Source organism: Salvelinus alpinus, chromosome 27, assembly GCF_045679555.1.
Source record: "Salvelinus alpinus chromosome 27, SLU_Salpinus.1, whole genome shotgun sequence".
NCBI classification, from domain to species: Eukaryota; Metazoa; Chordata; class Actinopteri; order Salmoniformes; family Salmonidae; genus Salvelinus; species Salvelinus alpinus.
In genome coordinates this window covers 27,621,467-27,643,330 of record NC_092112.1, presented here as the reverse complement: position 1 = coordinate 27,643,330, position 21,864 = coordinate 27,621,467, and the positions used below count along the sequence as shown (strand labels likewise).

Below are 21,864 nucleotides of genomic sequence, written 5' to 3'. Positions count from 1 at the left end.
TTTTAAAGAATAACCAGGCATCCTCTACTGACGGGATGAGGTCAATATCCTTCCAGGATACCCGGGCCAGGATGATTAGAAAGGCCTGCTCGCTGAAGTGTTTTAGGGAGCGTTTGACAGTGATGAGGGGTGGTCGTTTGACCGCAGATCCATTACGGACGCAGGCAATGAGGCAATGATCGCTGAGATCTTGGTTGAAAACAGCAGAGATGTAGTATTTAGAGGGCAAGTTGGTTTGGATGATATCTATGAGGGTGCCCGTGTTTACGGATTTGGGGTTGTACCTGGTGGGTTCATTGATAATTTGTGTGAGATTGAGGGCATCAAGCTTAGATTGTAGGATGGCCAGGGTGTTAAGCATGCCCCAGTTTAGGTCACCTAGCAGCACGACCTCTGAAGATAGATGGGGGAAATCAATTCACCTATGGTGTCCAGGGAACAACTGGGGGCAGAAGGTGGTCTATAGCAAGCGGCAACAGTGAGAGACTTGTTTCTGGAAAGGTGGATTTTTAAAAGTAGAAGCTCGAATTGTTTAGGTACAGACCTGGATAGTAAGACAGAACTCTGCAGGCTATCTCTGCAGTAGATTGCAACTTCGCCCCCTTTGGCAGTTCTATCTTGTCGGAAAATGTTATAGTTAGGGATGGAAATGTCATGGTTTTTGGTGGTCTTCCTAAGCCAGGATTCAGACACGTCTAGGACATCCGGATTGGCAGAGTGTGCTAAAGCAGTGAATAAACAAACTTAGGGAGGAGGCTTCTAATGTTAACATGCATGAAACCAAGGCTTTTACAGTTACAGAAGTCAACAAATGAGAGCACCTGGGGAGTAGGAGTGGAGCTAGGCACTGCAGGGCCTGGATTAACCTCTACATCACCAGAGGAACAGAGGAGGAGTAGGATAAGGGTACGACTAAAGGCTATCAGAACTGGTCGTCTAGTTTGTTCGTAACAGAGAGTAAATGGAGCAGGTTTCTCAGTGCGATAGAATAGATTCAAGGCATAATGTACAGACAAAGGGTATGGTACGATGTGAGTACATTGGAGGAAAACCTAGGCATTGAGTAATTATGAGAGAGATATTGTTTCTAGAGACGTTTAAACCAGGTGATGTCACCGCATAAGTGGGAGGTGGAACTAAATGGTAGGTTAAGGCATATTGAGCAGAGCTAGAGGCTCTACAGTGAATTAAGACAATAATCACAAACCAGGACAGTAATGGACAAGGCATATTGATATTAGGGAGAGGCATGCGTAACCGGGTGATCATAAGGGTCCAGTGAGTGGTTGGGCTGGCTGGAGACACGGTGATTCAGACAGCTAACAGGCCGGGGATAGCAGAAGGGCCTTAGAGGGATGTCTCGACGGAGGAAAGACTGCTTTAGCCTCCGCATGCGGTGACGTCGATTGACCAGTCGTGATGGATTAGTAGGGTTCCGAGTAGCAGAGGGGTCCAAGTCCAATTTGCAAAATAGGTATAGTGGCCCAAGAAATTGGCCGATTGATCTATAAAGTTTAAAGTCCAATATGCTCTAGACAGCTAGCGGGGCGCGGCTAGCAGCTAGAGGGCAAATTATCTAATATCTGAAGGACTGAAACCATCCCTCCACTGACTCCATGGGTGCTAATGTGACTTACACAAAGACCTTTCTTGTCAAATTAAATGTGTTGTTTATTTTGCTTAAGTGTCCAGGTGGCAATTATTATGTTGGAAAGTCTGAGAGAGAATTCAAAGTTCGAATTACAGAGCAACATCAGAACTGGTGAGAAGTCCCCTGTGTCCAGACACTTTAATGCGGTGGGACATGATGTGTGCCAACTGAGGTTCCAGGGCATAGAAGTTGTACAGCCACCTAACAGGTATTACATGCTGACCAGAACGCACACAAGTTGATTTTGTCCACCCACACCAGATGCGATCAGGACACGCAGGTTGAAATATCAAAACAAACTCTGAACCAATTATATTAATTTGGGGACAGGTCGAAGTGCATTAAACATGTATGGCAATTTAGCAAGCTAGCTTGCTGTTACTAGCTAACTTGTCATGGTATATAAACATTGGTTTGTTATTTTACCTGAAATGCACAAGGTCCTCTAATCCGACAATTAATCCACAGGTAAAATGGTAAACCGAGTTTGTTTCTAGTAATCTCTCCTCCTTCGGGCTTCTTCTTCTTCAGACTTTATATGGAGGTTGGCAACCAACTTTAAGGTGCATTACCACAACCAACTGGATTGGAGTGTGGACCTCAGTTCATCTTTCAATCACACACGTGGGTATATGCTCCTAAAAACCAATGAGGAGATGGGAGAGGCAGGACTTGCAACGAGTTGAACATCACAAATAGAACCAAGTTCTATTTTAGTGCCTGGCTACGCAGACGCTTGTTGACGTGCGTGAGCAGTGTGGGTGCAATGATTGAATAACATGTACAGTTGACGTCGGAAGTTTACATGCACTTAGGTCGAAGTCATTTAAACTCGTTTTTAAACTTCTCCACAAATTTCTCGTTAACAAACTATAGTTTTGGCAAGTCGGTTAGGACATCTACTTTGTGCATGACGCAAGTAATTTTTCCAACAATTGCTTACAGACAGATTATTTCACTTATAATTCACTGTATCACAATTCCAGTGGGTCAGACGTTTACATACACTAAGTTGACTGTGCCTTTAAACAGCTTGGAAAATTCCAGAAAATGATGTCATGGCTTTAGAAGCTTCTGATAGGCTAATTGACATCATTTGAGTCAATTGGAGGTGTACCTGTGGATGTATTTCAAGGCCTACCTTCAAACTCAGTGCCTCTTTGCTTGACGTCATGGGAAAATCTAAAATACTCAGCCAAGACCTCAGAAAATAAATTGTAGACCTCCACAAGTCTGTTCGTCCTTGGGAGCAATTTCCAAATGCCTGAAGGTACCACGTTCATCTGTACAAACAATAGTACACAAGTATAAACACCATGGGACCACGCAGCCGTCATACCACTCAGGAAGGAGACACGTTCTGTCTCCTAGAGATGAACGTACTTTCGTGCGAAAAGTTCAAATCAATCCCAGAACAACAGCAAGAGACCTTGTGAAGATGTTGGAGGAAACGGGTACAAAAGTATCTATATCCACAGTAAAACAAGTCCTATATCGACATAACCTGAAAGGCAGGAAGAAGCCACTGCTCCAAAATCGCCATTAAAAAGCCAGACTACGGTTTGCAACTGCACATGGGGACAAAGATCGTACTTTTTGGAGAAATGTCCTCTGGTCTGATGAAACAAAAATAGAACTGTTTGGCCATAATGACCATTGTTATGTTTGGAGGAAAAAGGGGGAGGCTTGCAAGAACACCATCCCAACCGTGAAGCACGGTGGTGGCAGCATCATGTTGTGGGGGTGCTTTGCTGCAGGAGGGACTGGTGCACTTCACAAAATAGATTGCATCATGATTATTGAAAATTCTGTGGATATATTGAAGCAACATCTCAAGACATCAGTCAGGAAGCTAAAGCTTGGTCGCAAATGGGTCTTCCAAATGGACAATGACCCCAAGCATACTTCCAAAGTTGTGGTAAAATGGCTTAAGGGCAACAAAGTCAAGGTATTGGAGTGGCCATCCCAAAGCCCTGACCTCAATCCTATAGAAAATATGTGGGCAGAACTGAAAAAGCGTGTGCGAGCAAGGAGGCCTACAAACCTGACTCAGTTACACCAGCTCTGTCAGGAGGAATGGGTCAAAATTCACCCAACTTATTGTGGGAAGCTTGTGGAAGGCTACCCGAAACGTTTGACCCAAGTTAAACAATTTAAAGGCAATGCTACCAAATACTAATTGAGTGTATGTAAACTTTTGACCCACTAGGAATGTGATGAAAGAAATAAAAGCTGAAATAAATCATTCTCTCAACTATTATTCTGACATTTCACAGTCTTAAAATAAAGTGGTGATCCTAACTGACCTAAGACAGGGAATTTTTACTAGGATTAAAGGAATTGTGAAAAACTGGGTTTAAATGTATTTGGCTAAGGTGCATGTAAACTTCCGACTTCAACTGTATGTGTACATTTATTTTGCAATGCACTCGACGCGAGCGTTGTGGTCAGCATGTTTGATAGTAGGTGATAAATTGCTGTTACAGAGGGAGATATTAAATCCATGTCTTACAGAGAGCCCTAGAGTCCTGAACGAAGAACTTCTGTTAAGTTGCTTCCTGTGAGCAACAAGGTGCCTATTTCTTTGTTTATTGTAATTTACAGAAAATGTCTGTAAATAATGTATGTAAATAATGATTGTGAAAAAATAAAGAAGCAGTACTGCAATGTGACGTCATCTAAAAATATGGGTGCATGCCTATTGTCTGTTTTTGACCTCTGAGGTTTTTTCCTTTCTTCAAGTATATGCTTTTTGAACCTGGCACCCGAAGACCTTTTGTCACTACAAACATTTGAGATAAGTACGCCAATTTCTCCTTCTATGATTACACAGAGACCCAACACAGCAAATGCCACCTTGTGTCAGAATCTCCCATCTGCCACCATGGGGACCAACATGCCTGGCAGGCTCTCTCTCGCTCTCTTCTCTAACACAATAATGTCTCCCAAGCATATGGCCCAGCAGGTTAAGCCATTGTTTTTCAGGATTCACAGATTAATGGGAATGGCTGCCAGCATTCGTCTGTACCAATCTGTCTGAGCAGAGAGAGTGGGACAGGCTTTGCCAGGTGGAGCCTGTCCAAAAGAAATGACTGAACAGCCATAATGGTTAGAATCACTGAAACTCTCAAAACTGTTGCAGAGCGGAGAACCTGAGGACTGGGTTGGGGTGGGGGGAAATGTGCAGAAACATTATTTCTATTTGTGTTTGCCCTGTCTCGTCCATCTGTGCTGAACTGGTTGAACTGGTGCCCAGAAAAAAAGCAGTCAGGGAACCATAAGCATCATCCTCTTCTCTGTTGATAGTTCACAGATATATTCATGATGGAAACCAAGAATATTCATTTTTAAAAATTAATTTATTTTATTCATGTGGACCTTTACCTAATTAATCACCTCTAAGTGAAATTCAATGCATAGATTTTTTATTGAAATAGATTTATTTACCATGAAGGCTAAAAAGCTTGGAAAGCCTCCACTAATGGTCTCTTCTATAGAAACACAGACAGAGATGAAATGTCAAGGTCGTAATGGATTCTCTAATATACTGCATGGTGACCGAACAGGTGATAGTACGTGTTATCTGTGGGGTAGGCTATTCTCTAACAGCTATCCAGTTGCCATATTTTCACAGACATTGAGGGACTATAATGACTTGGCTGCTAGGGTAGAGATGTTAGCTCTCTTCAGAAATAGCCTTAACACAACATTATTCACTCTGTGTGTACGGTAATAAAGTGTTAGAAGGGAAAAAAACTGACTTTTCAGGCTGAATGATGCAATACACCTGCAATGACTTAATGCCCTTCTATTACAATGTGGCAATACCCACAGCCCACCTCTTTTTTTCATCAATGTTTTAACTTTATTTCTCTATGGAATATTCAAGCAATCAATTGGACAAATAGCCTTCATCAACATCTCCTTATCTCCCCCGACTGTCCTTGACTGTCGACTCTGACTTTGGTTTTTGTCACTTTCTCAGGCATTGTACACTTGTGCGTTTAGTTGTATTCACACATTTTGTTAGGTTAGTCTTATTCTAAAATTGATGAAATTGATGAGGGAAAAAAACTATCTGCACACAATAATGACAAAGCAAAAACAGGATTTTAGAAATGTTGCTTATTTATAAAAAACAAATGTATGAAATATCACATTTATAAAAGTATTCAGACCCTTTACTCAGTACTTTATTGAAGCACCTTTGGCAGCTATTACATCCTCAAGTCTTCTTGGGTATGACGCTACAAGCTTGGCACACCTGTAATTAGGGAGTTTCTCCCATTCTTCTCTGCAGCTCCTCTCAAGCTCTGTCAGGTTGGATGGGGAGCGTCTCTGCACAGCTTTTGTCAGGTCTCTCCAGAGATGATCGATTGGGTTCAAGTCCGGGCTCTGGTTGGGCCACTCAAGTACATTCAGAGACTTGTCCCGAAGCCAATCCTGCGTTGTCTTGGCTGTGTGCTTCGCCCCCAGGTTAAGGTCCTGATTGCTCTGGAGCAGGTTTTCATCAGGGATCTCTCTGTACTTTGCTCCGTTCATCTTTCCCTCAATCCAGACTAGTTTCCCAGTCCCTGCCGCTGAAAAACATCCCCACAGCATGATGCTGCCACCACAATGCTTCACTGTAGGGATGGTGCCAGGTTTCTTCCAGAAGTCACACTTGGCATTCAGGCCAAAGAGTTCAATCTTGGTTTCATCAGACCAGAGAATCTTGTTTCTCATGGTCTGAGAGTCTTTAGGTGCCTTTTGGCAAACTCCAAGCGGGCTGTCATGTGTCTTTTACTGAGGAGTGTCAGATTGTTGTCCTTCTGGAAGGTTCTCCCATCTCCACAGAGGAACTCTCGAGCTCTGTCAGAGTGATCATCGGGTTCTTGGTCACACCTCCCTGACCAAGGCCCTTCTCCCCCGATTGCTCAGTTTGGCCAGGTGGCCAGCTCTAGGAAGAGTCTTGGTGGTTCCAAACTTCTCCCATTTAAGAATGATGGAGGCCACTGTGTTCTTGAGGACCTTCAATGCTGCAGACATATTATGGTACCCTTCCCCAGATCTGTGCCTCGACACAATCCTGTCCCGGACCTCTACGGACTATTCTTTCGACCTCATAGCTTGGTTTTTGCTCTGACATGCACTGTCAACTGTGGGACCTTAAATAGACATGTGTGTGCCTTTACAAATAATGTCAAATCAATTGAATTTACCACAGGTGGACTTCAATGAAGTTGTAGAAACATCTCAAGGATAATCAATGGAAACAGGATACACCTGAGCTCAATTTAGAGTCTCATATCAAAGGGTCTGAATACTTATGTAAATATGTTGTTTCTGTTTTATTTTTTTTAATAAATCTGCAAAAATGTCAAACAGTTCTCTTTGTAATTATGGGCTATTGTGTGTAGATTGCTGAGAATTTGTTTTTATTTAATCCATTTTAGAATAAGGCTGTAAAGTAACAACATGTGGAAAAAGTCAAGGGGTCTGAATACTTTCCGAAGGCACTGTGTATATATATATATATATATATATATATATATATATATATATATATATATATATATATATATATATATATACAGTGGGGAGAACAAGTATTTGATACACTGTCGATTTTGCAGGTTTTCCTACTTAAAGCATGTAGAGGTCTGTAATTTTTATCATAGGTACACTTCAACTATGAGAGACGGAATCTAAAACAAAAATCCAGAAAATCACATTGTATGATTTTTAAGTAATTAATTTGCATTTTATTGCATGACATAAGTATTTGATACATCAGAAAAGCAGAACTTAATATTTGGTACAGAAACCTTTGTTTGCAATTACAGAGATCATACGTTTCCTGTAGTTCTTGACTAGGTTTGCACACACTGCAGCAGGGATTTTGGCCCACTCCTCCCTACAGATCTTCTCCAGATCCTTCAGGTTTCGGGGCTGTCGCTGGGCAATACGGACTTTCAGCTCCCTCCAAAGATTTTCTATTGGGTTCAGGTCTGGAGACTGGCTAGGCCACTCCAGGACCTTGAGATGCTTCTTACGGAGCCACTCCTTAGTTGCCATGGCTGTGTGTTTCGTGTCGTTGTCATGCTGGAAGACCCAGCCACGACCCATCTTCAATGCTCTTACTGAGGGAAGGAGGTTGTTGGCCAAGATCTCGCGATACATGGCCCCATCCATCCTCCCCTCAATACGGTGCAGTCGTCCTGTCCCCTTTGCAGAAAAGCATCCCCAAAGAATGATGTTTCCACCTCCATGCTTCACGGTTGGGATGGTGTTCTTGGGGTTGTACTCATACTTCTTCTTCCTCCAAACACGGCGAGTGGAGTTAGACCAAAAAGCTCTATTTTTGTCTCATCAGACCACATGACCTTCTCCCATTCCTCCTCTGGATCATCCAGATGGTCATTGGCAAACTTCAGACAGGCCTGGACATGCACTGGCTTAAGCAGGGGGACCTTGCGTGCGCTGCAGGATTTTAATCCATGACGGCGTAGTGTGTTACTAATGGTTTTCTTTGAGACTGTGGTCCCAGCTCTCTTCAGGTCATTGACCAGGTCCTGCCTGCCGTGTAGTTCTGGGCTGATCCCTCACCTTCCTCATGATCATTGATGCCCCACGAGGTGAAATCTTGCATGGAGCCCCATCCGGTGATTGACCGTCATCTTGAACTTCTTCCATTTTCTAATAATTGCGCCAACAGTTGTTTCCTTCTCACCAAGCTGCTTGCCTATTGTCCTGTAGCCCATCCCAGCTTTGTGCAGGTCTACAATTTTATCCCTGATGTCCTTACACAGCTCTCTGGTCTTGGCCATTGTGGAGAGGTTGGAATCTGTTTGAGTGTGTGGACAGGTGTCTTTTATACAGGTAACGAGTTCAAACAGGTGCAGTTAATACAGGTAATGAGTGGAGAACAGGAGGGCTTCTTAAAGAAAAACTAACAGGTCTGTGAGAGCCGGAATTCTTACTGGTTGGTAGGTGATCAAATACTTATGTCATGCAATAAAATGCAAATTAATTATTTAAAAATCATACAATGTGATTTTCTGGATTTTTGTTTTAGATTCCGTCTCTCACAGTTGAAGTGTACCTATGATAAAAATTACAGACCTCTACATGCTTTGTAAGTAGGAAAACCTGCAAAATCGGCAGTGTATCAAATACTTGTTCTCCCCACTGTATGTGTTATTTCATAGTTTTGATGTCTTTACTATTATTCTACAATGTAGAAAATAGTCAAAATAAAGAAAAACCCTTGAATGAGTAGGTGTGTGCAAACTTTTGACTGGTACTGCGTGTGTTTTGGTGACAGTTTGGTGAAGTTGTCTCGAGTCAGTACTTTTCAATATCTCCTGTGGTATTTTCCTTCAGGAGCCTGCAGGTACTTAGTCAGGTCAATACCTTTGTCCTCCCAGTTGGTGATTGCCTCAGAGCTCTTTTATTGTTTTTTAGGAGGGAGGCTCTGCCCATCCCAGCCTATTGACAGCAGAGGAGACTCACTGAGCTACAGGACCTTGCTGCAGGGATGGTCACAACATAATTCTTACTGCTGATGTACATGCGTTGGATTGTGCTTCTGTCCCAATAGGCACATAATCAATAATGTAATAAGGTATGTCTATACTAGGGTTGAGGTAGGGGAGGCGGAGAGCAACTAGCCTACCCTCGCCTATCTAACCACACACGTGGCTATATTGAGAGACTTTTGAGAGCTATGAGGCTGTAAACAAAATAGGAGTCTTGATTTAGAATTAGGCCTATGAAGAAAGCTCTACACAAATGAAATCAATGATTCCATTAAGTCTGGATCGAGTGGTATTGAATAGGGGTGGCAGGTAGCCTGGCGGGTAGGAGCGTTGAGCCATTAACCGAAAGTTTGCTAGATCAAATCCCAGAGCTGACAAGGTAGAAATATGTTGTTCTGCCCTGAGCAAGGCAGTTACCCTCCACACCTCTCTGATTTAGAGGAGTTGGGTTAAATGCAGAAGACACATTTCAGTTGAATGCATTCAGTTGTACAACTGACTAGGTATCCCCCTTTCCCTTTCCCCATTTCAGACACTGAAAAGCAATTTAAATGTATCCGGGGAAATCAGAAAACATCTCCAGACCTGATTAGAGATGCAGAGGAGATGAGTATATGAGGCAGGATATGTAGCAGTCAGCAGCTTTTAACAAGGACAGAATAAGAGAACATTAGCCTGTCTGGGTAGTGACAGAGTGCAAATGAAGCTAGCTAGCACAGGTCCCCTGGAGCTTCTGGGTACGCACACACTGATTGGCCATGTAAAAACAATGAATAATGCTACTATAGGAATAGATCCTGCAGTGCTCTGCATTTAACTTACTCTACCACTTAAAGCACTGCCAGTCCTATAATTGGATGAGGAATAACGAGACCATTGGATGTTATTGTTTCATTCAGGCCCCTCCCCCCTGCCAAGGATACTTAGAATAGAAGGAACTTCTAGTACTAGCTCAAGTGTTAAAGAAAACGAACAAATCTTGCCTTGCAAACTCAAACACTTCGACATCATCCAAGATTAGAGAGGTGTCTTTCTGCTTAGTGTTAGAGTGTGATTTATCATCGTGAAGAGGGTTGCCCCGGTGAACCGCTGACTGTCTCAAAACAGAGGAGAGAGATTGGGCCGCCCATGCTGTCATTTCAAACACTGGAAGTCCCACTTAATGAAGGCGCAGCTCTTTGCCCGAGGTGTGCAAATAAACTCTCATTGCTTACACACAGAGCCATAGGAGGGAGAGAGCCCATCAAAGTCACACAGATCATTGGCGTCCAATCACCTGGCCTTCTGTTTGCATTGTGTCTGATGTGATGTTTGTTGTCTCTAGTCTAACAGACACAGATCAGAAGGTAAATGGAGGAAGAAGGCTGGGGGACACACACACAGTGCCCTTGAGGATTCCCATTTCACCTGAACTACCTCAGTTACAACTGAGGTAGTTCATTTGATTTCAGTTTCATGGTAATATGCATTTCGATCTTCTTAAATGACGTAGGTGTCACGGCCGTCAAAAGAAGTGGACCAAAGTGCAGCGTGGTGAGCGTACATTACTTTTTATTTGGATAATGTCGCCAACAAAAACAATAAACAATACAAAACAACCGCAAAGCTTAAGAGGGCTATAGTACCCCAAACAAAGACAACTACCCACAACGAAAGGAGGGAAAAAGGGCTACCTAAGTATGGTTCCCAATCAGAGACAACGATAGACAGCTGTCCCTGATTGAGAACCATTACCCGGCCAAAACATAGAAACACAAAATCATAGAAAACAAAACATAGAATGCCCACCCCAAATCACACCCTGACCAAACCAAATAGAGACATAAAAAGGCTCTCTAAAGTCAGGGCGTGACAGTAGGCTAAGTAGCATAGCTGTTTAATCTCATTTTAGAGCAGATGGAGTTAAACACAGCCACCTGGATTTTGTTTCAGTCAAAGCATATTTTAGCCTATGGCACCTGCTGTTGAGGTCTGTCCACATGAGAAAAAAAACATTTCAGCACAATCATCCTAAATTTTCATCAGAAATTATGTGGTGTTTTTGGTATGACAGTAGCCTAACATTATCTATGCTATTATATTTGGTTTGTTATGTAGAATACAAATGAAATATAAAGTGATTTTGCAAGACATGGCACCATTCTGGAAGTGGCGGAGCATGGAAGTGGCACTACACCCCTGATTTATAACGGTTGGCTGACTTCTGGGAGTTTTATCTCAAACCACTTTTTACATCATCGCAGCACGACAAAAGATTTGGGAATGACCCAAAATCATGTAGGACTAAAGCCCCGAAAGCCAGATCCTGGTGACTTCCCTGGTCCTTAGACGTATGTATAGAGAAAGAACACACAGTGATATCCCTGTTTAACCTAACAGATAACCTCTCTTGAAGCTGGACGCTAAGCTACGGACATAAAACTAGGTAAATACACCTGTACTTTTAGGAAACAACCTTTCTCCGTGAACAGTGGCAGGCTGGCTGTTTTTTGTGCTGTGTGACCGTTACCCGGTGATTGTAATGACTTATAGTAGAGCACAGAACCATCCAGAATCTGGGAAAGGAAACAGCTCCCCATCACAGCACTGCACTCTGCAATCCCACCAGTCAAGGAAAGGAAGCCATTTTGAACCTTTTCCCTACAAATGTTTAACTCCAGGAATCTGTACAACTGGTGGCATATCTCTGTGTGCTTAGAAAGACTGTCAATATATGCAAATGCATAGTAATTAGACAATTTAATTCAGTGCATCTGTTACAAGTTTATGTAATTATTCAAGCACTGCAAAATGGGTTACATCAACTGTTTTACAAACACAGACTCTTCGCTCATAGCTACAGTATTAGCTTAGATTTCTCATAAAGTACCAGCACATTTATCAGTGCTCTAACGGTATGAGTGTACAAGACTATACTGTAGCCACCGTAGTAATAACCCCACCGACCTGTTTGACAGTTTGATGTTTTTGAGCATGAATGAATAATTAGCTTTTGGATGCCTCCTACCTGCTCCTCTGTAAATAGTGTTGTGCTGAACTCGCTTCTTTGTTGTCTCCAATTATTCCTCCTCTCTGGCCTGACTCTCTTTCTCTCTCACTCTACCCACACTCTGATCCCAGAGAGCTTTCTTTTGGCAATTATGATCATTAAAAAAGCTGACATTTTAGAATGCTCTCATGTTGGGCTTGTTGTGCTAAGAGATTACTGCACACAGTGCTAGCTATAATAACTGAAAACAAATAACTAGCTAGCCGCATTGTTCTCTTGAGATTGCAGGAGTTTTTTCCCCTCCCATGATCCTTGGGAAGAGGCTGACTTCTCTCAAGGGTGGTTTTGTTTATCTGTTTGTTTTGTCATGTTAATTGCTTCCCTTGTTGTATCTGTCTTGTAATTAATTTGGAAATGTTAGCCATGCACTGAAGCTGAAAGGGAATTCTTATATACGGTAGTTCAACGAGGTAGCGTTCTCCTGACAGTCGCCAAACTCAGACTCGTCGGACTGCCAGATGGTGAAGCGTGATTCATCACTCCAGTCAACGCGTTTCCACTGCTTGAAAGTTCAATGGTGGCGATCTTATCATCACTCCAGCCGACACTTGACATTGCACATGGTGATCTTAGGCTTGTGTGCGGCTGCTCGGCCATGGAAACCCATTTCATGAAGCTCCCGACTAACAGTTTTTGTGCTGACTTGCTTCCAGAGGCAGTTTGGAACTTGGTAGTGAGTGTTGCAACCGAGGACAGAAAAATGTTGTTGCTCCTAGACGTTTCCACTTCACAATAATAGCACTTACAATTGATCGGGCAGCTCTAGCAGGGCAGAAATCTGCCGAACTAACTTGTTGGAAAGGTGTCATCCTATGACAGTGCTACGTAAGGGGTGTCCACATACCTTTGGATATATAGTGTATATCAACCCACAATATCTCATGAGCGTACAGTTATATTCCCTGTGGGAACAGACGTTGTTATAACATGTCTCTCTTATTCTCTTCACAGGTGAGGAGAATCTGCTGGCTATACTGAAGAGGCGATGGTGGAAGTATATGATTCTGGGATTAATAGACATCGAGGCTAACTACCTGGTTATCAAAGCCTACCAATACACCACACTAACAAGCGTACAGGTGAGTCTGTTTACATCTATCACATCTGAACCCATAGGTGTGTGTGTGTGCAATGGGTGTGTGGGTACAAACGTGTGTGTAGGTGTTTGTGTGTCTACTATATTATTCTGCCCGTCCCTAGACATCCCCCTGACTGGTCAGCCACAAGACGGTAAGACAGCAATGGCCTTTGAGTCCAGAGGCGTAGGCAGAAATTGCCGTGTGGCTGGGCCTGAGTAAAAGTGACTGGGCCAACATTTTCCAGCAAAAATACACAGACATCAGTGGTGTAGTCGTGGTGCATGGAAAAGTGGTGCATGGAAAACATTTTCCAAACATTTCCCAAACGGCCTGCCTGGTGAATGAATAGGCACCCTGTGTAAAAGAAATCTATGAAAAACAGATGCTACTCTGAATGACCTAAAGTCATGGCAATGCAAAATACATCCAGCATGATATCCAGAATGAAATAAAAGGCCCTTATGGCTGATATGTTAGGCTAAGGGGCCAGATAAGAGGATGCTAGTTGTTACTGATTCATCTCTGTATTGTATGTTTTGCTGGAGGACATTTATGGATTACAAAAAAAGGCTTAGGCTACATTAAATTCCATACAAACCAAATGTATTTTATATAGCCCTTCTTACATCAGCTGATATATCAAAGTGCTGTACAGAAACCCAGCCTAAACCCCCAAACAGCAAGCAATGCAGGTGTAGAAGCACGGTGGCTAAGAAAAACTCCCTAGAAAGGCCAAAACCTAGGAAGAAACCTAGAGAGGAACCAGGCTATGAGGGGTGGCCAGTCCTCTTCTGGCTGTGCCGGGTGGAGATTATAACAGAACATGGCCAAGATGTTCAAATGTTCATAAATGACCAGCATGGTCAAGTAATAATAAACATAGTAGTTGTCGAGGGTGCAACAATCAGCACCTCAGGAGTAAATGTCAGTTGGCTTTTCATAGCCGATCATTGAGAGTATCTCTACCGCTCCTGCTGTCTCTAGAGAGTTGAAAACAGCAGATCTGGGACAGGTAGCACGTCCGGTGAACAGGTCAGGGTTCCATAGCCGCAGGCAGAACAGTTGAAACTGGAGCAGCAGCACGGCCAGGTGGACTAGGGACAGCAATGAGTCATCATGCCAGGTAGTCCTGAGGCATGGTCCTAGGGCTCAGGTCCTCTGAGAGAGAGAAAGAAAGAGAGAGAGAGAATTAGAGAGAGCATACTTAAATTCACACAGGACACCGGATAAGACAGGAGATGTACTCCAGATATAACAGACTGACCCTAGCCCCCCGACACAAACTACTGCAGCATAAATACTGGAGGCTGAGACAGGAGGGGTCAGGAGACACTGTGGCCCCATCCGATGATACCCCCGGACAGGGCCAACCAGGCAGGATATAACCCCACCCACTTTGCCAAAGCACAGCCCCCACACCACTCGAGGGATATCTTCAACCACAAACCTACCATCCTGAGACAAGGCCGAGTATAGCCCACAAAGATTTCCGCCACGGCACAACCCAAGGGGGGCGCCAACCATGGTTTCCACATATTCCTACCCTAATATTACTATTTTTGTATAACTGTTTTATGCTTTAGTCTTTGCCACTTGATTTCTGTAGGCCTAGGCTATTTCGTGTATAGGGGAACTGATGATCGCTACCGGATCGAGTCTGATCCTCTGGCCTGAACCTCATAACCTGTCCCTAAAGTTCTTCTATCGAGAAGCAAAATAAAGAGGCTAAACTGTAGAACTTCTCATTGTGAATGCGAATCATTCTCATTGTGAATGCGAATCATTCTCATTGTGAATGCGAATCATTCTCATTGTGAATGCGAATATCAGGAGTCAGAGAACAGAGCGGAGGGCGGAGCTGTCTGGTGCTGAAATATTTGATTTGACTTTCGCAGGCTCAGCTTTACCTGCCCGTGTGGTGCTCAATAGCCCAAAAGTGCCCACTTTTTGCCATATGAAAACAGCCACGCACAACACAATACAAACACTTTAGGCCTATATCTTGAACTGTACGGCTATGAAACGTATGGGTATGAAATGAATAGCTCACTTTGAATAAACAAACACTACTCTATAGGCATTCAGACATGAAATCATTATGCATAATACCACAGCGGGTATGAGTACAACAGCTCACTTGAATCCGCAAACATAAACCATGGCCTACCAAGGCAGGCATTAAAACATGAACTCATCATACATAGCCTAATATCACGGTGGGTATGAATATAGTAGCTCACTTTGAATCAAACACATAGGCCTGACCTACCAAGACAGGCATGAAAACATTAGGCTAAATTGAAAATAAACAGTATCCAGACTTAACTTTCTTGTGTTTCACATTTTACAGCACAAGTGTAGATGCCTAGGCATGGTGTTGAAGGTGGAGATTATATCATCATAGTCCAAAAAGTCCCTGAGTTCCGTTTCAAAGGACAACCAGGCTATAATTGTTGAGACGTGCAGTCAGCATGCAAGATCTGATGGATGTTTTGATACGGCCTGTAGTGAAAAAATGGCCTGACCACTTGCACAAAATTCTTCTACTGCTCTTTCGTTTGCTACATACTTTAGTCTGAGACTGCCGTCATTGAAGTCGTTTGTGGGGAAGAGGGGCAGGAGGGGTGTTGTACAAAACGAAGTCATCAGTGATTGGATCGTCTCTAACCAATCAGAATATCAAAGCTAATGACACATTTTTAAACTGCCACTTTACCCACATGTGTTCTGGCTCTGGCCCAACCCATCGGTTTCTGGACCAATCAGACTGCCCCGAATGATCCAGACTCATTGTGGAGAAGAAACTACGTTTATTGGTGTGGCATTTGGCCGGAGCAAGGAGTCTACATAGCCAGGCAAGTGGAGAAGTCTCTCTCAACAGTAAGTCATAGGAAGTGTGATGATGGCCCTTAGTTGTCTATTGATATTAGGAGAAATGTCAGGGCTACAGCTGTCTAAACCTTCAATAAGGGATGGGAATTCCTGACCTCATAAACATGCTTCATTCAGCATCTTCAGCAGAGATATGGTAGTGACCACATGGGGCCAGCAGTGATTATTTCAGTGGAAAAGTCCTAGACCCTGGCAGACAGGGCGCTGCTGCTTTCATCTAGGTCTGACCCCAATTAGGTGACTGGCAAATTGTTTGGTCATAAGGCTGTTGGTCGACCTTGATTGTTGTCGTCGTGCAGTAACAAATATATATATATATTTGTGCCCATCTCAGTGAACTAATCCATTGTGGAGGCCTAGACTAAAAGCCAATTTATGTTTGATCCGAAAAAAATGTAATCGGATGCTCAATAGGGATGGTGTGACGCAAATGCGGAGCCTTCAGAGGCATGCAGAGGCCAAATCAAGCTCCTTACCGCATGGCCTTGCCCTACCAAATTTTGTAACAATGCGGAGGGCTCTGTATAGCTCCGCATTGGCATAATTAGTTGACGCTAGGTTGGGGCAGTAGCTCCTGTATATAAACAAACTCACTACCTTGAAAACAGTTCTGCACTGCTCAGCGAAGCGCAATAAGTATGAATGCCTTGACTTCTGCTGAGGCCATATCACCATAAATGCCACATGGCCAATGCAGACGTGGGATTGATCATGCGCCCAGATGCACAATGCACTTCTCACTCCAGCCAATTTGTGCACATTCATTGTTTCATAACTTCATTGTGTGAATTGTTTGCTTTGCTTGTTAGTGTAGATCAATTCCCCATTACATATATCGCCATTAGTACATTTACTGTTAATTCCCATAATTTATAATCTACAATGTTGGTAATTTGGTTATGGTAATTTATTTTAATGCATTCAATATTATTATTCAAGTATTCCCGTTCTCATTGTCTGAGTGGACCCTTTTTTTTTTGCAGGATGCATAACCAATGCTACACTTGTGAGAAACAAGTTTTGGTTTATTTCATTCCATTTACGAGGTGTCAATTTAGTCTTGGTCTTTTGTTTGGAGCCTCCTGTCAATGTTGAGTAAGGACGCGCACGCATAGAAGTAGGCCTATAGGCCACCTGGCCTGCGCACAAATGTAGGCATATAAATGTGCTCATTTGGGGATCTGATAGTATTTCTGATTGGCTTAACGCACCGCCATTAATGACCTATGGAGCTTCTCAAAGTCATATTTTCTTCACCTCAAACAGCAAGCAAAGTCTGTTTTTACATCCATTGAGAATAACAATAGTCCCGCAATGTATTTGAAAAATCTTTCCAGCTCTCTCCCTTTCGATAACCACTCAGCTTGAAAGGGAAAAATGTCATGCTTTGATCCAGTAGAAACTTCATAAAATAGGCCTACCTCATAAATGCTTATCAGTGCTTGACTTGGACTGAAATATATACTCATTTTGGGTGCTGGTACTGTTCATATTTAGGTGTAGGAGCTCCACAATACTGTTGAGCTAATATTCTATAAGAGGAACATGAGCTCAAGCAGTAGAAAATGTGAGGTGCTGGTACTCAGCTCCGGTATGTTTCTTATCTCTTGCGCAAATAGCCTACAACTGTGTCTGTCCTGAGCTCACTGGCGCTGGAAATTCTAACGGCCCAGAATATTTTATACAATGCTAGCGCAAGCTTCGGGCCGGTCCCTAGTTAATAGTTGATGCAATGTTTCAAGTAAGTTGCAGACAGGCCATGTGTAGCTGTGATGTGGTCTGTGTGTAGCTTGTGTAGAGGAGTCAGGCGCAGGACAGCAGATATGAGTAAATAGACGTAATTTACTCAAAATAGACAAATATAATACAATAAAGTGAGCTCACATAACAGACCGATTTACATACAATCAATTACTCACAAACAAACAAAGGGGGGAACAAAGGGTTAAATATTTGTAATTGGGGAATTGAAACTAGGTGTGTAAGACAAAGACAAAACAAATGGAAAATGAAAAGTGGATTGGCGATGGCTAGAAGGCCGGTGACGTCGACCGCCGAATGCCGCCCGAACAAGGAGAGGGACCGACTTCGGCGGAAGTCGTGACAGTACCCCCCCGCTTGACGCACGGCTCCAGCAGTGCGCCGACACCGACCTCGCGGACGACCCGGAGGACGAGGCGCAGGGCAATCCGGATGGAGACGGAGCAACGAAGGGTCCAAGACGTCCTCCACCGGCACCTAGCATCTCTCCTCCGGACCGTACCCCTCCCACTCCATGAGGTACTGAAGGCCCCTCGCCCGACGCCTCGAGTCCAGGATGGCTCGAACAGTATACGCCGGGGCCCCCTCGACCTCAGACTCCTGGAGTGGACCAGCCACCACCGGCCTGAGGAGAGACACATGGAACGAGGGATTAATACGGTAATCTGGGGGAAGCTGTAACCTGTAGCATACCTCGTTCAGTCTCCTCGGGACTTTGAATGGCACCACAAACCGCGGACCCAGCTTCCGGCAGGGCAGGTGGAGGGGCAGGTTTCGGGTCGAGAGCCAGACCCGGTCCCCCGGGGCCTCACGGTGGCGGTCGGTGCTCGCCTTCTGCCGCCTCACGGCCCGTTGCAGGTGCACATGGGCGGCGTCCCAGGTCTCCTCCGAGCGCTTAAACCATTCTTCCACCGCAGGAGCTTCGATCTGGCTCTGATGCCAAGGTGCCAGAACCGGCTGATACCCCAGTACGCACTGGAAGGGAGAGAGGTTAGTGGTGGAGTGGCGGAGTGAGTTTTGGGCCATCTCTGCCCAGGGGATGAACGCTGCTCACTCCCCCGGCCGGTCCTGGCAATATGACCGCAGAAACCTACCCACATCCTGGTTTACTCTCTCCACCTGCCCGTTACTCTCGGGGTGAAAACCTGAGGTAAGGCTGACCGAGACCCCCAGACGTTCCATGAACGCTCTCCAGACCCTGGACGTGAACTGGGGACCCCGATCAGAGACTATGTCCTCAGGCACCCCGTAGTGCTGGAAGACGTGAGTGAACAGGGCCTCCGCAGTCTGTAGGGCCGTAGGGAGACCAGGCAAAGGGAGGAGACAGCAGGACTTAGAAAACCAATCCACAACGACCAGGATCGTGGTGTTGCCCTGTGAGGGAGGAAGATCCGTCAGGAAGTCCACCGACAGGTCGGCCGTTGTGGAACGGGTAGAGGTTGTAACATCCCTCTGGGCAGGTGGCTGGGAGCCTTGCACTGGGCGCACACCGAGCAGGAGGACACATAAACTCTCACGTCCTTGGCCAAGGTGGACCACCAGTACTTCCCACTAAGGCAACGCACCGTCCGACCGATGCCAGGATGACCAGAGGAGGGTGACGTGTGGGCCCAATAGATCAAACAGTCGCGGACAGCAGAAGGAACGTACAGGCGCCCAGCTGGACACTGGGGGGGACTGGGCTCTGTGCGTAACGCCCGCTCGATGTCCGCGTCCAGCTCCCACACCACAGGTGCCACCAGGCAAGAGGCCGGAAGTATGGCAGTGTGATCCATGGACCGCTCCTCTGTGTCATACATCCGGGACAGTGTGTCTGCCTTAGCGTTCTGGGAACCTGGTCTGTTGGACAGAGTGAAAACAAAACGGGTAAAGAACATGGCCCACCTTGCCTGGCGAGGGTTCAGTCTCCTCACCGCCCGGATGTACTCCAGATTGTGGTGGTCAGTCCAGATGAGAAAAGGGTGTTTAGCCCCCTCGAGCCAATGTCTCCACGCCTTCAAAGCCTTGACGACAGCCAACAGCTCCCGGTCCCCCACATCATAGTTTCGCTCCGCCAGGCTGAGCTTCTTCGAAAAGAAAGCGCAGCGGCGGAGCTTTGGTGGCGTGCCCGAGCGCTGAGAGAGCACGGCTCCTATCCCAGCCTCCTATCCCAGTCCACCTCCACCATGAACGCCAAAGAGGGATCCGGATGAGCCATCACGGGAGCCGAGGTAAACAGAGCCTTCAGGTGACCAAAAGCCCTGTCCGCCTCAGCCGACCACTGCAGCGGCACCGGTCCCCCCTTCAGCAGTGAGGTAATGGGAGCTGCTACCTGAACAAAACCCCGGATAAACCTCCGGTAGTAGTTGGCAAACCATAGAAACCGCTGCACTTCCTTCACCGTGGTGGGAGTCGGCCAATTACGCACGGCTGATATGCGGTCACTCTCCAGCTCCACCCCTGAAGTGGAAATGCGGTACCCTAGGAAGGAGACGGACTGTTGGAAGAACAGACATTTCTCAGCCTTGACGTATAGGTCATGCTCCAACAGTCGACCAAGCACCCTGCGCACCAGGGCACATGCTCGGCGCTTGTAGCGGAGTATATCAGAATGTCGTCGATATACACTACTACACCCTGCCCGTCCAGGTCCCGGAAATCTCATCAACAAAGGCCTGGAAGACTGATGAGGAATTCATCAACCCGTACGGCATGACGAGGTACTCATAGTGCCCTGAGGTGGTACTAAATGCCTTCTTCTACTCGACCCCCTCCCGGATACGCACCAGGTTGTAAGCGCTCCTGAGATCCAATTTTGTGAAGAAGCACGCCCCGTGCATTGACTCGATCACACTGGCGATTAGAGGCAGCGGGTAGCTGTACCTCACAGTGATCTGATTTGATACCCCGATAGTCAATACACGGGCACAGACCTCCATCCTTCTTCTTCACAAAAAATAAACTCGAGGAGGCAGGTGAAGTGGAGGGCCGAATGTATCCCTGCCCCAGGGATTCGGAGACATATGTTTCCATAGCCGCCGTCTCCTCCTGTGACAGAGGATACACGTGACTCCTGGGAAGTGCTGCGTCTACCAGGAGATGTATTGCACAATCCCCCCGTCGATGGGGTGGTAATTGAGTCGCCTTCTTCTTACAGAAGGCGAGAGCCAAATCGGCATATTCTGAGGGGATGCGCACGGTGGAGACCTGGTCTGGACCATTCCACCGTAGTCGCACCGATGGAAACCCCTACACACCTTCCTGAGTACTCTCATGACCACCCCTTGAGAGCCCTCTGTTGCCACGAAATAGTGGGGTCATGACAGGCCAACCAGGGTAGGCCCAGCACCACGGGAAACGCAGGAGAATCAATAAGGAAGAGACTGATTCTCTCCTTGTGACCCTCCTGCGTAACCATGCTTAGTGGAACGGTGGCCTCCCTAATCAGCCCTGACACTAATGGTCGACTATCTAGGGCGTGCACAGGGAACGGCATATCCACAGGAACAAGGGGAATCCCTAAACTATGGGCAAATGAACGGTCAATAAAATTCCCAGCTGCGCCTGAATCTACGAGTGCCTTATGCTGGGAATGCGGGGAAAACTCAGCAAATTTAATAAACACATACATGTGAGCAACAGGGGGCTCTGGGTGAGCCTGGTTCCGACTCACCTGGGGTGACACGATAGTGCCCTGCCTGCTGCCTCGACTCCCTGAGGAACCCCCTCAGCACCGACCAGCAGTGTGCCCTCTGCGGCCACAGATGGTGCAGGGAATGGCCCCTCCTCCGGTCGCCCTAAGGGCAGCACCTCCCAGCTCCATCTGGGGTGCTGGGGGACGGAACTGACAGGCCCCGATCCGGACGTCCGCGGGTAGCCAGCAGGTGTACCAGCTGGATGGACAGGTCCACCAGCTGGTCCAACGTAAGGGTG

General features: G+C 45.6%; 1 protein-coding gene across 1 annotated transcript in view; it reads left to right on the top strand.

The window, feature by feature from the left end:
• Nucleotides 1-21,864, top strand: part of slc35f1 (solute carrier family 35 member F1) — a 155,620-nt gene that overhangs the window by 86,948 nt on the left and 46,808 nt on the right. Inside the window, exon 3 of the mRNA XM_071370071.1 lies at nucleotides 13,172-13,299. Coding sequence (XP_071226172.1) covers nucleotides 13,172-13,299 — 128 coding nt within the window. The remainder of the gene's footprint in view (nucleotides 1-13,171; nucleotides 13,300-21,864) is intronic.